Below are 22,977 nucleotides of genomic sequence, written 5' to 3' on the forward strand. Positions count from 1 at the left end.
ATATACACACACACACACACACACCGCCTGCTCATTTTTCCCAATTTACACATTTTGATTGCTTTGCTATCCCACTTAGTAATAATAACTTTAATAACTTTTTACTATTTTAATTAAACTAAAGTTAAATAAATTATATTACAATATAATTAAATTGTTAAATATAATCTTTAGCATGTCTCAAAATAATATACAATATAAAGTTGCAATAAATAAATTCAAATAATTTGTAAATTATTTTGTCAAAACAGTATTATATTTTAATATCAATTTATCAGTTATCAGCAGTTTCTATATTGTAGGGGTGATGCATTAGTATGATGAATTTCGATCATCTGTCAGTTATTTGTTTAATGTTTTGTCATTTTGATATTGTTTCTACAATAATATTACACAAATTCAATATTTTTTTTATCTCTTTGCATCTTTTTGACATGTTATGTAAATTTTTATCAACACAAAACCCGACTCCTCACTCTAAGCAGAACCGTGCGGCTCACACAACTTATGCATTCTGGTCCACAGACGCTCAGACTCGGTTGACCAAACAAAAGACACAGAGTGAAAGCTCCCCTGGTGCTCTGCTTATGAAAGGCATAATTCCCCTCCGCCTTTGTTTTAGTCATGGACATAATTAATGAAATCTGAGGGTCAGACTGGAAAAGATCAGTCAGTGATGAGTGTACTATAGCAGCACTCCTCCCTCCAACCCCTCCTTCCTTCCCCTCTGGGGGTGGAAGGAGAACACGAATGCTAATTCCGCTTGATTATACACACACCTTTATTAAATATTACACTGACCCCATGTGTGCGCGAGGAGGGAGGGGGCCAGGTGCGAGCGCTTGTTTTATGACACTTGTGCAAATGTCATGAGCGCCGGAGTTCGCCAGGCACAGAGAAATCCGGAGTCCTTACAGCAGTCGATCAAAAGGCCAGGCGCCCTGGGACACTCTGAGAAAACAGCAGCCAGCCATAAAAATTCAACACCTTAATGAGTTTAAATTTCATTTCAGCGTGTTGAACTTTGGCACCGGATTCTAAAGCTTGGTGTCTCACTGAAGGCACTTTAACCGACTAATTACTGTTGTTCCAATTTGCTGCTGGATTTAAATAGAAGGAAAAGACATGAGAGAGAGAGAGAGAGAGAGATAGAGAGAAAAGTAAGAGTCCTCTGAGGCAGCTGTCGGAGGCAGGGAATGGGAGAGTCTGTCACGGGCGGCTCTGTTGTCTTCTGTGACTCTGGTAGGGGGACTGAACTCACATCCTTTAACAAGCGTTACACACGGTTCTGACTGAAGGCAGGACCCCTGGGCGAAGGTGGGGGTCTACACTCAACGCTCGTATGATGGTGCAACTAACTGAGGCAGATGTGTGGTGGAGGCAGACAGCCTGTGTGTAGGAAGTGCTCGGTGCTGCTGATAGAACCTGAACTGAGATGAGACGAGGCTGTAGGCCTCACTCGCACAGCTCAAACTGGTGTGTGTCAGCCACCGGCGATGCCCTGGGAACAGCTAGCATAGATAATAGCAGGGGAGACTGAGACTTGGGGAGACTTCTTTTCACCAGAAGGGGAAAAATAGTCCAGGGAACGGTGTTGGGGAAGGTAATCAGAAATTTTAAATATAATTTAAAGTACAATTATGCTACCTTTTTGAAAAAGCAGTTAGCAACACTACAAGCTACTAAAAAAGAAGAAGAAGAAGAAGAAGCTAGCTACCATTCCAAGATTTGGGGCCGATGAGATTTTAAAAATGTTTTTGAAAGTCTCTTATCCTTACCAAAGGTGCATTTATTTGATTCAAAATATAGTAAAAAAAAAAAGGAATTTTCAGCAGCCATTACTCCAGTCACATGATCTTTCAGAAATCATTCTAATATGCTCATTAGCAAGCTCAAGAAATATATATATATATTTTTATTATTATCAATGTTGAAAATATTGCTGATTAATATTTTTGTGGAAATGAAATATTTTTTTCTTTTTTTGTAACATTATCAATGTATTTACTGTCACTTATGATTAATTTAATACAACTTAAATCAAGGAAAAAAGGCTGCCTTATTAAAGTCAGACATAGAATTTTTCCTTAGTTTCCACTCTGCGTTTTTTTTACTCATAAACTCATAAAATGGATATATTTATATTATTCGGCAACAACAGAAAGTCTGTTTCATAAGTGTGTAATCACTTTTGGGTGAGTTTAAGACTTTTTATATCCATGTTAAATATAGAAATGCTAAGTAATAATATTCCAAACTGCAACACTGTATAGTGATGCATCTGTGGAAGACCTTTATAGTCTTCCAGGATTCATATCATATTTGCAGTGTCCTGTTGAATGTTTTCCTGAAGGTGTATTGCATATTAAGTACGGAATTACATATTTTAGATTAAGGAACTTGATTTTAAAGCATTTCAATAACCCCAAATATACAAAGCAAATCTCCTTAGACCAATCAAAATATCACATATATTCTGTGTACCAGCCATGTAGTAATTTTCAGAAGTGAAGTAATCCACTTTGCGGCCTTGAGGACTTCCCCAGTTTGTCTGTGCTCCTTTTTTTTTTCTTCTTCGGAGCTGTGTTGTGGGTGACTGCTGGGCATAATGCAATTTGGCGGCGTGATAAACCAGGAGAGATGAAGAGGAACGGTGGAGCAATCTGTGATTGTAATCTTGGCCTAAAACGACTCTTTTGCAGTGTGCTGAAATTGTGCATGGATTAAGCAGATGGTGGAATGTGAATCCATCTGATAGGATTAAACTTTGGTGCCTCCTCTGCCGCCATCTGTTCCCTTACGCTGTGTGCACGCATACACACGCTCGCTCTTTACACACATCACAGATACAAGCACAATAGCTTTCTCTTCTACAAACTAACATTCTCGAGCCCTGCAGACACCTCTTTCCACCACAGTGCGTCTGTGACATGACCTCACGTATTGGTGCCCTCACTTTACCCTCGTCTCCGCAGCCCAGAGCAATCAACACACATGCACGCCATATCTGACAGAACAGGCTCATTAGCTGGAGGGGAGTGGAAATAGTTTAAAACTGACACAATAATGGACAAGAGTGGCTAAGTAGGGGTGAGTGAAGGGAAGCATGCTGTTGGTTAAGAGAAGGCCATATTTTTGTGGAATGGATTTAAATATGGTAAAATGTGTTAAACAGAGCTAAAAGTACACTATTATTGGGAGTGAAAAGCATTATCAAATCAGCTAAAAGTACTTAAAGGAATAGTTCACCTAGAAATTGAAATTTGCTGAAAATTGACCTACACTCAGGCCATCTAAAATGTAGATGAGTTTGTTTCGGAACAGATTTGGAGAAATTTAGTATCGCATCATTTGTTCACCTATGGATCCTCTGCAGTGAATGGGTGCCGTCATAATGAGAGTTCAAACATCTGATAAAAACATCACAAAAATCCACAAGCAATCAACATGACTCCAGTACATCAATTAACGTCTTGTGAAGTGAAAAGCTGCATGTTTGTAAGAAACAAATCCATTGTTATGGTTTTAACTTTAAACCTTCTGGCCAAAATACCCATATGTCCATGATCCATAATAGCATATGGTCATAATCCATAATAACGCTTTCACCAGTAAAAAAAATTCATCTCCTTTTGTTCACAGATATATTTGATTTGGACTGTTTTTGCTTGTATACACTGCTTGATCTGTGCATATTTCTCTCCTGTTTCAGACTAAATTACTTTTTTCACTGCAGAAAGCAATATTATGGATAGAGGACATGTATTTTAGCTTGAAGCAACGGTTTGAAGTTAAAAAAATCTTGATGGATTTGTTTATTACAGACACGTTTTTCACAGCTTTTCACTTCACAAGACATTAATCAATGCACTGGAGTCGTGTGGATTACTTTGTAATGTGTTTACCAGCTGTTTGAACTCTCATTCTGACGGCACCCATCAACTGCAGTGGATCCATTGGTGAACAAGTGATGTATTGCTAAATCCAATGAAGAAACAAACTCACATACATATTGGATGGCCTGAGGGTGGGCAAATTTTCATTTTTGTATGAACTATTCCATTAATAAGATCATACACAAGGGGCAGGGATGTGTAGAACACAGTGAATGACAGGTGTTTAAATTTCAAGTGGAATTTAATTATTACAAGAACTCTGTATTGGATTTTGGAGCTCTGACGTTGTTCCTGCATTGCCCTCCAAAAAATATATATATCTATATGTGCACGTCAGGGTTTTATATTAGACATAATGAGGAATTACAATATAAGCCTGTCTGTCTCAGGAATTATCCTATACTTTCTTTTGGAAAAAAGAAAGAAGAAAAATCCCCACAATTTTCCAAATATGTCCAGGCTTTAGAAAAATTGACTTTTTTAATCTTCTCAGTGCAGTGGAAACTGTGCTTAAATACTGAAGACATCCCCAGGAGAATAGAGATAACTTAATCATCATCAGCATCATCATCAAACCATCATCATTCAAATCCTCAGTTTCTCATCATAAATAGAGGTTAACAGTCCAAACTGAAAAATATGTTCTTCTCTAGAATCATCCCAAACATAAATGAGAAAATGATTGGATTTGATTGCGGCTGAGGATCAAATCAGTGCTCAAATCATGTCCACATGTTATTAGACAGATTTGGGAGGGTCGCACTGTAACCTGCAACACTAGAGGAGGACAGCAGATAAAGCCACATGTCATTCAGAAAATAAATGCTCTGTGCTTAAGCCTTAGAGGTCTCGTAAGACACATGTTCAAACCTAAAGAGAACAGGCCACTTGGGGAATGCTGCGTTCATTGCTCTTTTCTTTGCCCTGGATTGTCGGTGTTTTGTTGCACTGCTACTGTTGGTATGCTGATTGTCAGTCAAATGAAAGTCTGGTTAGCTCAGACCACCTGTAATATCTGGCATCGGCGTGACTTGTTAGTGACATTAAAACATGACAGCGGCACACAGAGGTGCTGACTCTGTGTGTTGACTGAACGGTCACAGTTGTCTTTCAGCCAGTGGAGAATAAAGAGTGCTCATCTCTGCTCGACTGCACCCCGGATCATTAAATAATAAAGCATACAAACTAGCTGAAAGTAGTTTGGAAGGATAGTGTGATATACTGTACTGTAGTGGTTAAAGCTCTGGGCTGAATGAAAGGTTTCAGGTTCAAATTCATGAGTTATAATGAAAAAAAAACCTCTTTTTTCTTGAGGTCCGGGCACAAAAGTTTGTGGTCAAAAATGATCCATTGTCAATAGTGTACTGATGTATGAATCACAGCAAACACAGAAGTCACTTTCAAACCAAGCAGCTTTCTGTTGACCATGACCATTTGCATGTGTGTGTATTTATTTATTTGTTTCTATATTGAAATGTTTTTCCTATACCCTTCATATGCTGAGACAACTATAAGTAAGCCATTAGTAGGTTGATTTCCCAAAACATTGTGGGTCTCTGACGCTCAGATCCTTGTTTTGTCCTGATCATACAAGACTTTCAAGTCAATCGAAGATGGTGGAGGAAACCTGAAATCACAATTCTTGCAATACCATTTGGTGACAGTAGTTGGGTAGAAATGGCACACTTCAGCTTTAAGCTGTGTCTGTAAGTTTATAAGTTGACGTAAGGGAAAACTACAGTGCTAGCCATGATGGGCAACCATCTGTGCTCATGCAGCAAAACAATGAAACTACATTGAGTGTGACAAAGTGGCTTAGTTTAGCTGAATGGTGCTTGGGATGTTGCTGCTATTAGTTAGGGAATTTTCACTACATTACATTGCAGGTGTAACATTTTTGTCTTTTATTCCTGCTGTCGGTTGCTCCCATTTGTCTCATTCTTTCTCTCACTACGAAACAATTTGATATGAAGAGTTTGTGTATATTGATATGGCAAACGTGTGTTCTTTATTTCTTGACAAAATGCATGTAAACAGATATAGTATGTACACTCACCGTGTTCCAGGTATGACGGAGTGCCTTCAGACGGGTCCAGCCTGCGAGCTCTGCGTCCATGTTTAGAGTTATTGTGTACAAACATGTTATCAGACACAGCCAGGACGTGTCCGTCCACGCTGACCGTCGTGGACACCACCACCTGCAAGAGACAAATGATAACTGTACTTCACTTGACCCGCAAAGACATACTCTGTTCTTGTAAACAAATTAATACGTAGCTCAAACAAACAGCTGAAGTGTTGGAGTAGCACATACACACGGTATGCTTGTAAGTAACTGCTGACTGATAAATTGACGAACAGGCACATTTCACCAGAGAGCCTGGAACAATGACAGCAGCTAACAGCTCTCACCGAGCTGAAGATGTAGACTAGAGGTGTCCCACAGCAACTGAGGAGCCTCTTGATTTAAATGGCTCTCAGGCTTTGAGAGGTCTCTCAATCTCAAGAGAGGAAGAGGCTTGATGAGACTTGGCAAACACTGCTTACATTATCCCTGTTCTGGGCAACCACTTCATTCGCTCAAAGCTTTCTTTTTCTCCCTCTTCTTTACATCCGTATTAACCATTCATACTTTTTTAGTGAAATACATTGGATTGTATAAGGGCCATATATATATATATGGTGGAGATTAAAATTATAGAACAACCTACAATTTCCTAAATTTCAAGGTCACTGCTTAGTCCTGTTTGAAGTTAACCTAACAGGAGTCTGTTTCGGCACATTTAAGAGAAGTCGGACTGAAAGTGCACTCTGCAGTGACCAAGCCTCTCATCATCAGAAAGAATAAAAAGGCTAGGAGCATGTTGAGTGGACAGAGGAGAATTGGTCCAAAGTTCAATTTAGTGATGAGAGAAAGTTAAATTTATTTGGGTCAGATGGGAAACGTTATGTTCGGAGTCAAACTGGGGAAAGACTGAACCCCGAGTGCGTAAAGAAGTCAGTGAAAGGTGGAGGAGGAAGTGTCATGGTTGCAGCATGTTTTGTGCAGCAGGAGTTGGGCCTCTTATACAGATACATGGCAGGGTGAATGCAGATGTTTATCAGAACCTCCTTCAGCAACATGCAGTACCTTCCCTGCAAGCATCTCCAAATCAGCCTGCAATTTTCATGCAAGAAAATGTTCCCGTCACACTGCAAAACGGGTAAAGCAGTTCTTTGAGTTCTTTGAAATTGAAATAATGAAATGGCCGGCCCAGAGTCCTGATCTAAACCCAACTGAAAAACTCTGGAAACTCTGGAAAAACAAAGTTATGGCTAAGAAACCCACTACAGTCACCGAGCTATGGAAGAGACTGGAAGAAGAGTGGACCAAGATCACACCAGCACAGGGTGAGAAACTAGTGATGTCCTGCAGCCGCAGATGTGCTGAAGTCATTCAAAGCAAGGGCCTCTACAATTCCTACTAATTTCTGTAACCCTCCAAATTTTTAGTTGTAATCTTTAGTTGTAAATAAATTTCGTGCTACAGTGGTTACTATTCTCTAATTTTGATCACTGTGTTTTCCACACACACACAAAAAAAACATATATTATATATATTCAATTACTTTAATTTGAGGTGTTTTAAATATCACCTAAATATTGAAAATATTTCAGATATTGACAAAAGGGATTCACTGTATTTAACGTTAATTAATTAATTCAATTAAAAAGGTTAATCGATTGATATCCCTAAAATATATTACATTTCATGTCATTTCAAACTATTTAAATGTTCATTAACTACTCATTTGCTGAGCATTATTAATATAATAATGATTGTAATGTTATTAATGGACATTTTTTATAGTGTTACCATTCCATGCAGCAAGCAATGCAAGTGCAGCTTGTCCACTAACATATATGGTCAAAACTGCAATTTTACCACTTTAGTATAGAAGTGTGAGCTGACTGAGTGTGGTCCTACCTGAAATCGCCGCATGTCTCTTGGGTTCCCTGCATTCTTTAGGCAGTTCTGGTTGCATTTGAGGAAGAATTTCAGGAAAAACCTGGAAAAAAACAGAATAAGAGGATTTATGAGGTAAAACTGTTTTGTTCAAAACTGTGGTGTGAGATTGAGGTAAAGAATTTAGTGTTGTGTGGTACTGACATTGACCGCATTAGATCTAATATTTGTCGTTAACCTACTGAATCTACCTATTCTGTGCATTCATAAGGTCACAGCTACACGTTTATTCACACGCACGCAATGAGTAACACACTGGTCTTAGAAATTAATAACAGACCATCTGTCAAGAGCCCAGAAAGAGGTCTGTCAGCTGAGTAAAGGATAAGAAAGCAGGAGAAAGATCAAGAGAGATAGAATTGTGTTGTCGAGGTCACGCAAAGAGCACCTAGACTCACATAAGTCACAAATACATTGAGATTTCCTCATAAAGGAACCATAGTAGATGAGAATCCTTATCAACTATTACTCAGAGATGTATAAAATCTACTCACTGTACTCATCTTCCCAGGAGAACATCCAATGTTGTGAATATTACTGTGCCATTGATCAATCAAATTAATAATGTGTGTCAAATGATTTGTAAGTGTTTATTATTTATGCATTTTAAGAACAGTGTTTTTAATGTTGAATCCAGTGTCAGATTTTGTTTGGCTGTGATTCAGTGTGTTCTCCCTCCTTCTCTGTGGTCTGAAATCTACAATATTAATTAGCACAGTGGGGTTTCTCTCTTTTTTCTTCATTCATGGTTTTCCGGTTCACTGCACTGGTATAGTTGAGAATCCACGTCTGTCTGCAGCATTCATCAACTATTACATTTGCTGTCTGTCACTACTCACACAAATGCATTAACACTCAGTAGCCTGGTGATCACAGTTTGGGTTGCAACTGTTGGAATCTTAAAGGAGACAATGTCTATGAATCTAATCATCTAACACTCAGCATACTTTTACCGAGCTGTCAAAAGGGCACAAACCATAGACTACTATTGTTTTTATACACACTACTGTTAAAATTAGTACTTTTATTCAGCAATGATGCAGTAAATTGATCAAGAGTGACAGTGAAGACATTTATAATGTTTCTAAACCAAACAAAAAACTTTTTGCATTTTTAGAATAAAAATAATATATAATTTTTACAATTTTTCAAAGGTGGAGGAGGAAGTGTCATGGTTGCAGCATGTTTTGTGCAGCAGGAGTTGGGCCTCTTATACAGATACATGGCAGGGTGAGTGCAGATGTTTATCAGAACCTCCTTCAGCAACATGCAGTACCTTCCCTGCAAGCATCTCCAAATCAGCCTGCAATTTTCATGCAAGAAAATGTTCCCGTCACACTGCAAAACGGGTAAAGCAGTTCTTTGAAGCTGAAAACATTGAAATAATGAAATGGCCGGCCCAGAGTCCTGATCTAAACCCAACTGAAAAACTCTGGAAAATCATTGGCAACAAAGTTATGGCTAAGAAACCCACTACAGTCACCGAGCTATGGAAGAGACTGGAAGAAGAGTGGACCAAGATCACACCAGCACAGGGTGAGAAACTAGTGATGTCCTGCAGCCGCAGATGTGCTGAAGTCATTCAAAGCAAGGGCCTCTACAATTCCTACTAATTTCTGTAACCCTCCAAATTTTTAGTTGTAATCTTTAGTTGTAAATAAATTTCGTGCTACAGTGGTTACTATTCTCTAATTTTGATCACTGTGTTTTCCACACACACACAAAAAAAACATATATTATATATATTCAATTACTTTAATTTGAGGTGTTTTAAATATCACCTAAATATTGAAAATATTTCAGATATTGACAAAAGGGATTCACTGTATTTAACGTTAATTAATTAATTCAATTAAAAAGGTTAATCGATTGATATCCCTAAAATATATTACATTTCATGTCATTTCAAACTATTTAAATGTTCATTAACTACTCATTTGCTGAGCATTATTAATATAATAATGATTGTAATGTTATTAATGGACATTTTTTATAGTGTTACCATTCCATGCAGCAAGCAATGCAAGTGCAGCTTGTCCACTAACATATATGGTCAAAATTGCAATTTTACCACTTTAGTATAGAAGTGTGAGCTGACTGAGTGTGGTCCTACCTGAAATCGCCGCATGTCTCTTGGGTTCCCTGCATTCTTTAGGCAGTTCTGGTTGCATTTGAGGAAGAATTTCAGGAAAAACCTGGAAAAAAACAGAATAAGAGGATTTATGAGGTAAAACTGTTTTGTTCAAAACTGTGGTGTGAGATTGAGGTAAAGAATTTAGTGTTGTGTGGTACTGACATTGACCGCATTAGATCTAATATTTGTCGTTAACCTACTGAATCTACCTATTCTGTGCATTCATAAGGTCACAGCTACACGTTTATTCACACGCACGCAATGAGTAACACACTGGTCTTAGAAATTAATAACAGACCATCTGTCAAGAGCCCAGAAAGAGGTCTGTCAGCTGAGTAAAGGATAAGAAAGCAGGAGAAAGATCAAGAGAGATAGAATTGTGTTGTCGAGGTCACGCAAAGAGCACCTAGACTCACATAAGTCACAAATACATTGAGATTTCCTCATAAAGGAACCATAGTAGATGAGAATCCTTATCAACTATTACTCAGAGATGTATAAAATCTACTCACTGTACTCATCTTCCCAGGAGAACATCCAATGTTGTGAATATTACTGTGCCATTGATCAATCAAATTAATAATGTGTGTCAAATGATTTGTAAGTGTTTATTATTTATGCATTTTAAGAACAGTGTTTTTAATGTTGAATCCAGTGTCAGATTTTGTTTGGCTGTGATTCAGTGTGTTCTCCCTCCTTCTCTGTGGTCTGAAATCTACAATATTAATTAGCACAGTGGGGTTTCTCTCTTTTTTCTTCATTCATGGTTTTCCGGTTCACTGCACTGGTATAGTTGAGAATCCACGTCTGTCTGCAGCATTCATCAACTATTACATTTGCTGTCTGTCACTACTCACACAAATGCATTAACACTCAGTAGCCTGGTGATCACAGTTTGGGTTGCAACTGTTGGAATCTTAAAGGAGACAATGTCTATGAATCTAATCATCTAACACTCAGCATACTTTTACCGAGCTGTCAAAAGGGCACAAACCATAGACTACTATTGTTTTTATACACACTACTGTTAAAATTAGTACTTTTATTCAGCAATGATGCAGTAAATTGATCAAGAGTGACAGTGAAGACATTTATAATGTTTCTAAACCAAACAAAAAACTTTTTGCATTTTTAGAATAAAAATAATATATAATTTTTACAATTTTTCATTTTTTTTAGAGAGATACATACATTTGTACATAGACACACAGGGCTGTCTTCAAAGGTTAAAGTGATTCATGAATATTGCATTTTTTTAATTCATAAAGTTTAGTTCTTTTGGGGTAAAGGTTTAGTTTGGTTTAAGGCTAGTCTGTAGTAGCTTATTATAAAAACAATAGAAGTCCATGGAAAGTCCCAACCACCATGATAGGAAAACAAACGTGTATATGTGTGTGTGTGTGTGCAGCTGGCTTGTTAGTGCTGAAGGAATGAAAGATGCATAGTCTGTGTGTGCTGGCTGTGATTCCTCTAGGATAAGCGGTCCAGGTCTCATCCTTTGCTCTTTAATCTACTGTTTGTGTCGCCCCTCAAACATCTACACCATTTCACATCCATGTGCGTCAATCCATTCATCCCCTTCTCATGCCTTTGTGCCTATTAGCATGTCAGATGGAAAATGCACACAGTATGTGCACTGTATGTGACATATACTGTATAAATATATCTTATACACACACGCACGCACACACATACACACACACATATACATGATATATATATATATATATATATATCATATCATCATATATATATATATGATATCATCTTGCATTTTGCAGCTCAGTGTGTGTGTGCATTGATAAAAACATGTTTGTGTGTGTGTTATCCACTGTGTTGTTTGGGTAAACAGATTAGCGCTACAGGCCTCGTCTATAATATCATTTAAGAGCTCTAAGGGGCTTTCTTCCCCACTGATTCCCTCCTGTCACTGACCCTGTCTGAGCGCTCCTGACCTGTCCCTTATTCTTCCACGCTTTCGCTTTCCTTCTCTTACTCTCTTTCCTGCTTTGTGTGGAGATAAGTCTGGGCTTAACCCCATCGCTGACATCACGCTCTCATAGTCCTCTTAAATCCCCTGCAAAACCCTGGGTGCCCTCACTTTAGGAAGACATCCTTTGTCTTTCTTTCCCTCCGCGATATGGATTTGTCCTTCTGGTCTCCTAACCGCACGCCACGTTCACATAAACACTCACTCATAGTTTTTAGAGCCCTCATCCACATGTGTAATGTGGATATAGTTTGACTCTGTTGACCCCGTAGCTCCATTAGCAATAGCGAGAGTACTCCGATGCCTGCCAAACAGGGAGGGGACATTACAATTTTTCATTTTTTTTAGAGAGATACATACATTTGTACATAGACACACAGGGCTGTCTTCAAAGGTTAAAGTGATTCATGAATATTGCATTTTTTTAATTCATAAAGTTTAGTTCTTTTGGGGTAAAGGTTTAGTTTGGTTTAAGGCTAGTCTGTAGTAGCTTATTATAAAAACAATAGAAGTCCATGGAAAGTCCCAACCACCATGATAGGAAAACAAACGTGTATATGTGTGTGTGTGTGTGCAGCTGGCTTGTTAGTGCTGAAGGAATGAAAGATGCATAGTCTGTGTGTGCTGGCTGTGATTCCTCTAGGATAAGCGGTCCAGGTCTCATCCTTTGCTCTTTAATCTACTGTTTGTGTCGCCCCTCAAACATCTACACCATTTCACATCCATGTGCGTCAATCCATTCATCCCCTTCTCATGCCTTTGTGCCTATTAGCATGTCAGATGGAAAATGCACACAGTATGTGCACTGTATGTGACATATACTGTATAAATATATCTTATACACACACGCACGCACACACATACACACACACATATACATGATATATATATATATATATATATATCATATCATCATATATATATATATGATATCATCTTGCATTTTGCAGCTCAGTGTGTGTGTGCATTGATAAAAACATGTTTGTGTGTGTGTTATCCACTGTGTTGTTTGGGTAAACAGATTAGCGCTACAGGCCTCGTCTATAATATCATTTAAGAGCTCTAAGGGGCTTTCTTCCCCACTGATTCCCTCCTGTCACTGACCCTGTCTGAGCGCTCCTGACCTGTCCCTTATTCTTCCACGCTTTCGCTTTCCTTCTCTTACTCTCTTTCCTGCTTTGTGTGGAGATAAGTCTGGGCTTAACCCCATCGCTGACATCACGCTCTCATAGTCCTCTTAAATCCCCTGCAAAACCCTGGGTGCCCTCACTTTAGGAAGACATCCTTTGTCTTTCTTTCCTTCTACTCTATGAATTTGTCCTTCTGGTCTCCTAGCCGCACACCACGTTCACATAAACACTCACTCATAGTTTTTAGAGCCCTCATCCACATGTGTAATGTGGATATAGTTTGACTCTGTTGACCCCGTAGCTCCATTAGCAATAGCGAGAGTACTCCGATGCCTGCCAAACAGGGAGGGGACATGTAATCACACGTGTAATGTTTAATAAAGTGTGCACTGTCCCCTCTGTAGGGCACTTCGGACAGGGACCTTATGCTTTTAGAAGAGATTGGACGGTACGTTGCAAATGACGCGGCTAAGAGCACTTCAATTAGAGAGGGCTATTACCACAGTCAGCGTGAGTAAGAGGGCAACACTCCAAGTGTCTGATGGGTAGGATGAGTTTAAGTCAGAGCACAGAGACTGACCTGTCATACGTACTGCTCTGCTTAATAACTCTTACATTGTACTTTTAAACACATCAAACCGGCTGCTAATGAAACTGTAACTGAGATGGAAAGAGTACAGCTGATGGCGTGGAAGAATGAGAGAGTATAGCTGCGCTCTGATTCACAGGGATCCTATGCAGTGTTCATTGCTCCCTACACACTGAGCTGGCTATATCTATATAAGTTCACTTCACTTGAGAAAATGCACCATTTGAAAATGCTGCAATGTCATCAAACACATAAGACAAATGAGTCACGCAGATATACTTATACGCTGCAGTTCAAAATTTCGGAGATCGTGTTTTTGAAAAAGGACTGACCATGGCTGCATTATTTGATTGAAAATACAGTAAAAACAGTAATATTGTGAAATATTATTACAATTTAAATTAATTGTTTTCTGTCATAATATATTTTAAAATATGGTTTATTTCTGTGATTGCAAATGCTGAATTTTCAGCAGCCATTACTCCTGTCTTCAGTGTCACATGATCCTTCAGAAATCATTCTGATATGCTAAATTGCTTCTCAAGAATAATTTCTTATCCATGTTGAAAATTATTTCTTGACCCATGGCTATGATGATGACATTGTGATGGTCACATCTTGTGTGCTTTATACAGGCATCTGTAAAGAATTCAACTTTTTCATTGTGTTTATTTTTTACCAAACTTTTTTGTGATATTCAGATATCACGCTTCCTGTGTGTTGATGTACTGATAATGTACGGTTCCCTGTGCATTTTGCAGTGCCCCTCAGACTGAACATAGATCATAAAATACCCAATGAAGTTCACTTTGCAGTGGTGATTGGAGCTTACCCAGTTATCAAGATGTGAAGAGTGAATGTCAGGGCGAAAAAGAAGGAGAGCAATGAATTAAAGCAGCAACCGAGGGGTGATGGGGTTAGTGTAAGCAGGGTTAATGTAATCCTCAACAAATTGACCTTTGACCTCAGTCTGTCTAGGGGTCACATCTGTCCCCTCAGCTCTGGCCAGTTAATTAACTCTCCTGCAGGCTCGCCTTACGTGGACACTTAGCCATTAAGCCGCTTGTGTTATTCTCCTCAAATCTCAGCCAAGGAATGATTCACAAAAAATGAAGCCTGTTTCGCTAGACGTCAAATTAAATACAAAACATCCACACAGGAAAGTGCACTTTACAATCAGACACCCACTCAAAATGCAACGATCACAGAAAATGCACTTTAATAAACGGAAGAGTGTTTGGGAAAGTCTCTGCAGCCCCTCATTGAGTTCGAGTCGGTCCTAAAAGCACATCAAACGAAATCAAATTCCCCCCCCTTCCCCCCGTGTTTGCAGTGATACTTGTAGCCTAAGTCACTAGCGCTATTGATTTAACTGCACTTGACTGTAGCTGTGAGGGTGGTTTCAGATGAATAATAGCAGCGTACAGAGAAAGCGGCTGATCTGGAGTCAGCACTAACTGCGGCAGCATGGCATAAGAGCATGTGGCATGTGCGAGTATGGTATTACCCACACTCTCAGTAAATGAGACCAAGTCAACGGCACCGGCCATCAATTATTCAGAGGCTGAGATGGCAATTATGGCACTGAGCACAACCAACATGAATATTTTATGAAGGCTAACGCAGACCATAAGAGTGTGAGAGGGGGAGAGCGAGAGAAAGAGAATATAAATGTGTCCATTTCTGGGAGACACAGCCGATGCCAGTTCTTGCCATGGAGCAACACTCAAAGTGCCATTCGGTATGGCATGATATCTTTCTTCATCCGCTCTCTCCTCACCTTACACCATCTTATCTTCATTCCCGTCTCCCAGAATGCCTCGTTGAGAGAGCAGCATGGGCTGTCTTAATGGGAGCAGGGGCAGATGTCCTCTCAAGGCAGCTCTCCATTACCTCTACTGTGTGGGCATGATAGGAATGTTGCAGTTGTTTAAAACACAGAGTTTGAGTTGTGGCTAATTGAGTAAGGCAACACCATGTTGACGAGTGATAGGCTAATCTTCTGAGGGGCAGTGTTAAAGCCAGGCGACCCTGTAACTCGCTGTCTGTTTCAGCCTCTGTTTGTCATTCGCTCTCTCTCTCTCTTAGCCCCCTTTAGAAAAACATATTACTCATGCTTTGAAAATAGGCATGTGTATCGGTTAGCCTCTCTCCTGAACAGTCTCTAATATGCTCATAATTCCTTCAAGACCAGATACTGCAAATAAAATAATAATAACGCAAGTAGAACAATCCGACAGCTACAACAAGTCTAACCTTCCCCTCCTTCCGCCTTCAGGCAAGCTGAGACCAGTAGGCATGTTGTGCTGACAGCTCTAAAATTGCTTATGCTGGTCATTCACTCCCCCCACCCACAATCCCTGCTGGTACCGGTTGGTTCAATTCGTTAATATTAGTTATTTTATTAGGTATCATGAAACTATTATATATATATATATATATACAGTGGGTACGGAAAGTATTCAGACCCCCTTAAATTTTTCACTCTTTATTATATTGCAGCCATTTGCTAAAATCATTTAAGTTAATTTTTTTTCCTCATTAATGTACAACTGGAGAGGATTTGCAAGGAGGAATGGCAGAGGATCCCCAAATCCATGTGTGAAAAACTTGTTGCATCTTTCCCAATAAGACTCATGGCTGTATTAGATCAAGAGGGTGCTTCTACTAAATACTGAGCATTTTTCAGTTTTTCTTTTTTAATAAATCTGCAAAGATGTCAACAATTCTGTGTTTTTCTGTCAATATGGGGTGCTGTGTGTACATTAATGAGGAAAAAAAATTAACTTAAATGATTTTAGCAAATGGCTGCAATATAACAAAGAGTGAAAAATTTAAGGGGGTCTGAATACTTTCCGTACCCACTGTATATAGGTAATTTCCCACCAGTCAATAAGATATAAGCTGTTGCTGCAACACAAAGCCAACACTTTTCATCATTTCGCTCAGATTGGATAAATAACCCAGAATACTCATGTAAATACCCCATGAAATCAGAATAGTATTTGTTTGGCTTTTAACAAATGTATGAGCATATATATTGTAGATATATGTAGATAGAAAAGTTAAATTTTTTTTTTGTATTTAAAATTTGCGCTCCTGCCTCTAACTAGCAATAGCAATTTATTAAGGCTTTGACAATAACTAAACCGTACTCATAAAGCTATTTTTAGAGCATTTTCAAGTTTAGCTGGACAACATTGATAATGACTTTGCAAAAACGTAGGACTAGTCTTTGAAAGATGGAAATGTGTAGCATGGAAGAGGAGGAGCTCAGAGGGTCAAGCTAGAGCATGATGACACTCGTTTACTGTGCTTTGATACAGAAATGATGAGGTTAGAAAGAAGAGAAGAGCAGATAGAAATGTAGAGGAGGGAGTTGGTTCTCCCTCGCGTGTCTGATGGAATCAACCCTCCGTGGGTGTGACGGGACGGCAGGTGAGGCTTTGAGAGCGAGTGACATCCTTTTGTCATCGCCTGCTCTCACAAATAATTCATGGCATCAGAGGGAAGGGTGGCGAGGGAGGCGTATTGACAGCTACCACTTCTACTTGCCTTCACCTGTCTTATCCAGTCACCCGCAGATAGGATGCAAAGGACAGAGGGACCTTTTCACAGAGACCGAGTGCGCTGCCTTTCTCTTCCACTGACCTAATTAGAGCTCACTCGCTCACTACCTCTGTCTCCTCTTATCCGGTGTGTCCCACTAAAACCTAATCGCTCTTTTAACCCACGACAAAGGGGTCCATGCTACATTTTACCAGTTGAAAAATGGCAGTGCTCACAGGAAACCTCACAAAAGTGCAGATGGGGGAAATTAAAGTCAAAATCAGACTCTCTGCCTTCAAAATGAACTTAACTGTTAATTATGTCAATTTATTCAATGTATTTCAAATAAATCCAGTTATTCTTTTTGTACAATCTTAAAAATAAAGGTTCTTTATTGGCCTTGGGTTCATGAAGAACCTTTAGCGTTGATGGAACTTTCCCACATGCTTAAAAATAAAGGTTTTTCATAACAATGCCATAGAAGAAACATTTTGGGTTTGGCAAAGAACCTTTCATTTAACAGTTCTTAAAATAAAAACATTTTCTTGGTGTTAAAAACATCTAAAGAACCGTAAGAACCTTTTGTCCAATCATTATGTTGTCATGTTAGTGGTTCTTCATGGAACTGAAGAACCTATAAGATAAAAAACCTTTAAGAGTGAGATTCCGCAAATGGTTCTATACAGTGGCAAAAGGTTCTTAAGATTATTAAAATGTTCTTCACACTAAAAAAAAAAATTGTTCTTTTAGGAACTGTTCACTGAAAGGTTTCATAGCATTGCTTTCCCTTTTGGAACCTTTATTTTTTTAATTATAGTGTATTCAAAAGGCTGAGCAGGAGCAAAAGAGATGTGGAAAAGTGGGATGTGTGACCCTATTAGTGCTCTTGAGCGCTTATTTTAGCGGGTGACTGCGAGGTGGAGTGTCTCCGCCGCCTGGTAATCTGCTCCTGATAATTTATTATTTACATTATATTAGACAACGCCGCGCAGTCAGATGGAAGTACTACAAAACTGCAGCATATTGATTTTAACAGCGCGCTGTCTGCAGCGATTTGTGGCGGCACAGGGGCTTGTCTCCGAGTGCCAGCCTTGCAGGATCACAGAGACAGGATGCCACTGTGCTACATGCTAATGCGTACTTTAAACATTTAACACTAGGAGGTGCTGTAATTGCTCTGACAGCTGACAGGTGACCAGCAGAGTGTAACACACACTGCTGTCTCTCCCATCCTCCTCCTCCTCCTCCTCCTACTCCTACCGACAGCATTTCTCTCTTCCTCACTAGTCTCTTTGGGTTGAACCCTGCTCTCTCAATCTCTCCGAAAAAAGCAGAGATGAACGTTGCGGTTCTCCATTCTGCCTGAATGCAGTGGCTAATTAGAAGAGGAGGATTATGGGTTGTGAGATAAAAGGAGGAATTTTCCACCGGTCCGAGATAGATAGTGTCCACCATAGCATGCTGGAGGTGCCGTCACCTTTTCATTACCATCTCCGTAAGATAAAAGGAGGAATTTTCCACCGGTCCGAGATAGATAGTGTCCAACATAGCATGCTGGAGGTGCCGTCACCTTTTCATTACCATCTCCGTTAATTACTGGTTCCGGGCTGTTTGGAGTTAGCATCATTAGCCCGATAGTGCTGGAAATATTAGTACAGCAAATTGGTGTTGTTTTCAATTGGGTTAACCAGGAAAACATTCAACCTTCATATAAAGAGGGTTGAGGTTTATTAAATTAGCCTCCTGCAAATGAGCACAGTTTGCCCTATCGTGCCTCCCAGCACAAATTTACCAAAATAATTACACAGCCGGGCTGCCGATGCAGTCATATTTTAATAATCTTACTTTCTCGCTTTCATTAAATTAAGATGGGGTTTATGTGTCACTTTGGTACAATTAAACACACAATCACAACCTGAGAAAATTGTGAACATCAAAGCAGTAATAACTTTTAAATAATCCCTGTAGCGACCAAAATTATTACACCAGATATAATAAACATCTTGGTAATTGCCAGCAGTACGGCATCCTCAGTGGGACATTTTTTTGATCTGCGGTACAAGCCGCGTCAAGATAAAACTACAGAGTGGAGAGAGGAGGGGCCAGAAGGAGCCGAGAGACAAGAGCTCTAATTATAAGAATATGAAACTCTTCCTAAATAGCTACTAAATGAGGAAACCAAATGAGTCTGGTGATATTACAGTTTAAAATACACTTTAGACAAGTTGGCCTGGTTAAAAGAAACTTTCAAAGACACAAATGCAACCATAATCAGCAGCAGAAAAAAATGTTGGATTGAAAAATAATGGGTTACTGGGTTGATTTAATATGTTTACAAAGATATTCAAGAAAGCCAAGTGTTTGAGATAAGCAGATAAGTATGGGAGTTTTCGTCTCAGAGTAAAAAATAAATAAATAAGGCAATTGTGAGATATAGTTTAAAATAAGAAATTAAGGCACAGTTGTGAGATAATGTAAAGTCACATTGTGAGTCACTTTGAGAGATGAAGAGAGATGAAGTCAGAAATAAAGTTGGAGTAATGAGACATAAAGTCACATTGTGGGATATAAAAACACAATGTAAGATCTGAAGTCACTTTATGAGATCTAAACAACAGAATTATGTGATATGAAGCTATAATTACCCTTTTAATTTGTTTTTACAGGTGGAAACAGACTACCATAGGTGAGTGCAAGGATATGCACTATCATTCCAAAAGTCAGTAAGATATTTATTCTTTAAGAAATTAATCATTTTCTATTTATCAAATAATCCTGAAAAAGCATAGTTAAGCAGCACAGCAATAAATGTTTCATGAGCACCAAATAAACATATTAGAATGATTTTGAAGGATCATATGACAGTGATTCAGCTTTGCTGTCTAGGAATAAATAAAGGAATAAATTACATTTTAAAATATATTAACATAGAGAATAGTTATTCAGCCTTGTTGAGCATAAGAGACTTCTTTCAAAAACATAAAAAATATTTTAAAAACCTCAAACTTTTCAATGGTGGTGTAACTGCTCTGATTATCATATGAGCAGGACAGCTCTGGAATCTATGACTCCTCTAGGTAGAGATGGGAGTTTCAGACCGTCCCTTAAGTTCCCCTCGTACCCTTTAGTATTTGACTCTTAGCTGTGACCCAAGTACAAAGGTTCTTGATAATTCACATCTATTTTACATATTAACCATAGCTGTATTAACAGAATATGAAAAACTCAACTATAATCATCTAGCAAGTCCACAAATCAATAGGGTTAATAGAGCATGTCATGTGTCACTGGAGGTGCAGTGCACTAAAAACCTTATCTGATCCATATTAATGGCCCATGAAGAATGGAGTTAACCTGTGGGATCCATCCTTCTCACCTCTCAATTAAAACCTTCCCTCCCTCCCAACCACACATACACAACGCTCAAGTGGTGCTCCATCTCTATTACCCAGAAGGCATTTGCCAGTCTGTTTCTTTATCCAATCAGATGGAGGTTCCATTCTCTTCACTTCCCTGCCCAGTTCCTTTTTTGTTCCCCTCTGACAGTCTGTATAAATAGCTTGGGATGAAGTCATTCCTCAAGCACTGCTGGCAGACCCTTTCATTATTTAGACTATTTACTTCAGGGGGGAAGTCACGGCTTGCCGTCAGATTTATCTGTCTGAGAAATGAGCTCCGCTATGCAGATCATCTCCAGAACAAAAGCGAGGGACTAGCGTGTTGTACTGCCACACTAATTTGGTTCATGAAGTGTGTAACACAGTCGTCTTTGGCAGGGGGGCTTCATTTGTCTCTGACTTTATTAAACTAATATATACCAATCTTCTCCGCGCTCAAAGCTCCGGTGCACGGGCTGCGTTCCCTGAGCCGAGCACAACACTGAAGGCTGCTTCAGAGTAGAGCTGCTACAGGAAGAAGTTAGTAACTGCTAGTGAACTCTTGAATCAAAACAGACAGAACATGTCAAAACAATGCTATCTAACTAGCAGAGGTGTTGCTCAGTTTGGTTGTATATGGTTTTAAAAACTACATTTAATTATGATATAAACATTAATGAACTACAGTTCAAAGTTTTATAATATTTTTAATGCCTTTGAAAGAAGTCTTGTAGGCTCACTGAGGCTGCTTTTATTTGATCAGTAAAACTATTTGACATTTTTTAGCAGTTTTCAGTGTCACATGATCCTTCAGAATCATTCTAATATGCTGATTTGGTGCTTATCATTATCAATACTGAAAACAGCTGTACTGCCTAATATTTTCTGTGGAAACAGTGATACATTTTTATAGGATTGTTTGATGAATAGAACGTTTGAAAGCTAAGGACACCATTAATTTATAGTATTAATTTTTTGTACCACTGGGAATGTCTTTACTTTCACTTTTGATCAATTTAATGCATCCTTGCTGAATTAGTTATTAATTTCTTTCTTTCAAAAATAAAAAATATATTTTTTTTATAAATAAAATAAAAATCAGCCCCCAAACTTTTGAACAGTATAGTGTAAATAGCTAGTCTATTAATGACAAATTAAGAAATGTATATTTTTTCTTACATTTTAAAGCTTTTTTAAAAATAAAACATACAAAATGAGGAAACCAAATGAGTCTGGTGATATTACAGTTTAAAATACACTTTAGACAAGTTGGCCTGGTTAAAAGAAACTTTCAAAGACACAAATGCAACCATAATCAGCAGTAGAAAAAAATGTTGGATTGAAAAATAATGGGTTACTGGGTTGATTTAATATGTTTACAAAGATATTCAAGAAAGCCAAGTGTTTGAGATAAGCAGATAAGTATGGGAGTTTTCGTCTCAGAGTAAAAAATAAATAAATAAGGCAATTGTGAGATATAGTTTAAAATAAGAAATTAAGGCACAGTTGTGAGATAATGTAAAGTCACATTGTGAGTCACTTTGAGAGATGAAGAGAGATGAAGTCAGAAATAAAGTTGGAGTAATGAGACATAAAGTCACATTGTGGGATATAAAAACACAATGTAAGATCTGAAGTCACTTTATGAGATCTAAACAACAGAATTATGTGATATGAAGCTATAATTACCCTTTTAATTTGTTTTTACAGGTGGAAACAGACTACCATAGGTGAGTGCAAGGATATGCACTATCATTCCAAAAGTCAGTAAGATATTTATTCTTTAAGAAATTAATCATTTTCTATTTATCAAATAATCCTGAAAAAGCATAGTTAAGCAGCACAGCAATAAATGTTTCATGAGCACCAAATAAACATATTAGAATGATTTTGAAGGATCATATGACAGTGATTCAGCTTTGCTGTCTAGGAATAAATAAAGGAATAAATTACATTTTAAAATATATTAACATAGAGAATAGTTATTCAGCCTTGTTGAGCATAAGAGACTTCTTTCAAAAACATAAAAAATATTTTAAAAACCTCAAACTTTTCAATGGTGGTGTAACTGCTCTGATTATCATATGAGCAGGACAGCTCTGGAATCTATGACTCCTCTAGGTAGAGATGGGAGTTTCAGACCGTCCCTTAAGTTCCCCTCGTACCCTTTAGTATTTGACTCTTAGCTGTGACCCAAGTACAAAGGTTCTTGATAATTCACATCTATTTTACATATTAACCATAGCTGTATTAACAGAATATGAAAAACTCAACTATAATCATCTAGCAAGTCCACAAATCAATAG

The 22,977-nt window shown here is 38.4% G+C and overlaps 1 protein-coding gene across 1 annotated transcript in view; it reads right to left on the reverse strand.

The window, feature by feature from the left end:
* Positions 1 to 10,040, reverse strand: part of LOC107723797 (transcription factor COE1-like) — a 45,870-nt gene extending 35,830 nt beyond the window's left edge. Inside the window, exons 1-2 of the mRNA XM_016532497.1 lie at positions 10,016 to 10,040; positions 5,953 to 6,094 (exon numbers count right to left, since the gene is read on the reverse strand). Of these exons, the coding sequence (XP_016387983.1) occupies positions 5,953 to 6,094; positions 10,016 to 10,030 (157 nt within the window). The 5' untranslated portion in view covers positions 10,031 to 10,040. The remainder of the gene's footprint in view (positions 1 to 5,952; positions 6,095 to 10,015) is intronic.
* Positions 10,041 to 22,977: the final 12,937 nt, after the last annotated feature.

Source organism: Sinocyclocheilus rhinocerous, unplaced genomic scaffold (assembly GCF_001515625.1).
Source record: "Sinocyclocheilus rhinocerous isolate Xijiao unplaced genomic scaffold, SAMN03320098_v1.1 scaffold1085, whole genome shotgun sequence".
NCBI classification, from domain to species: Eukaryota; Metazoa; Chordata; class Actinopteri; order Cypriniformes; family Cyprinidae; genus Sinocyclocheilus; species Sinocyclocheilus rhinocerous.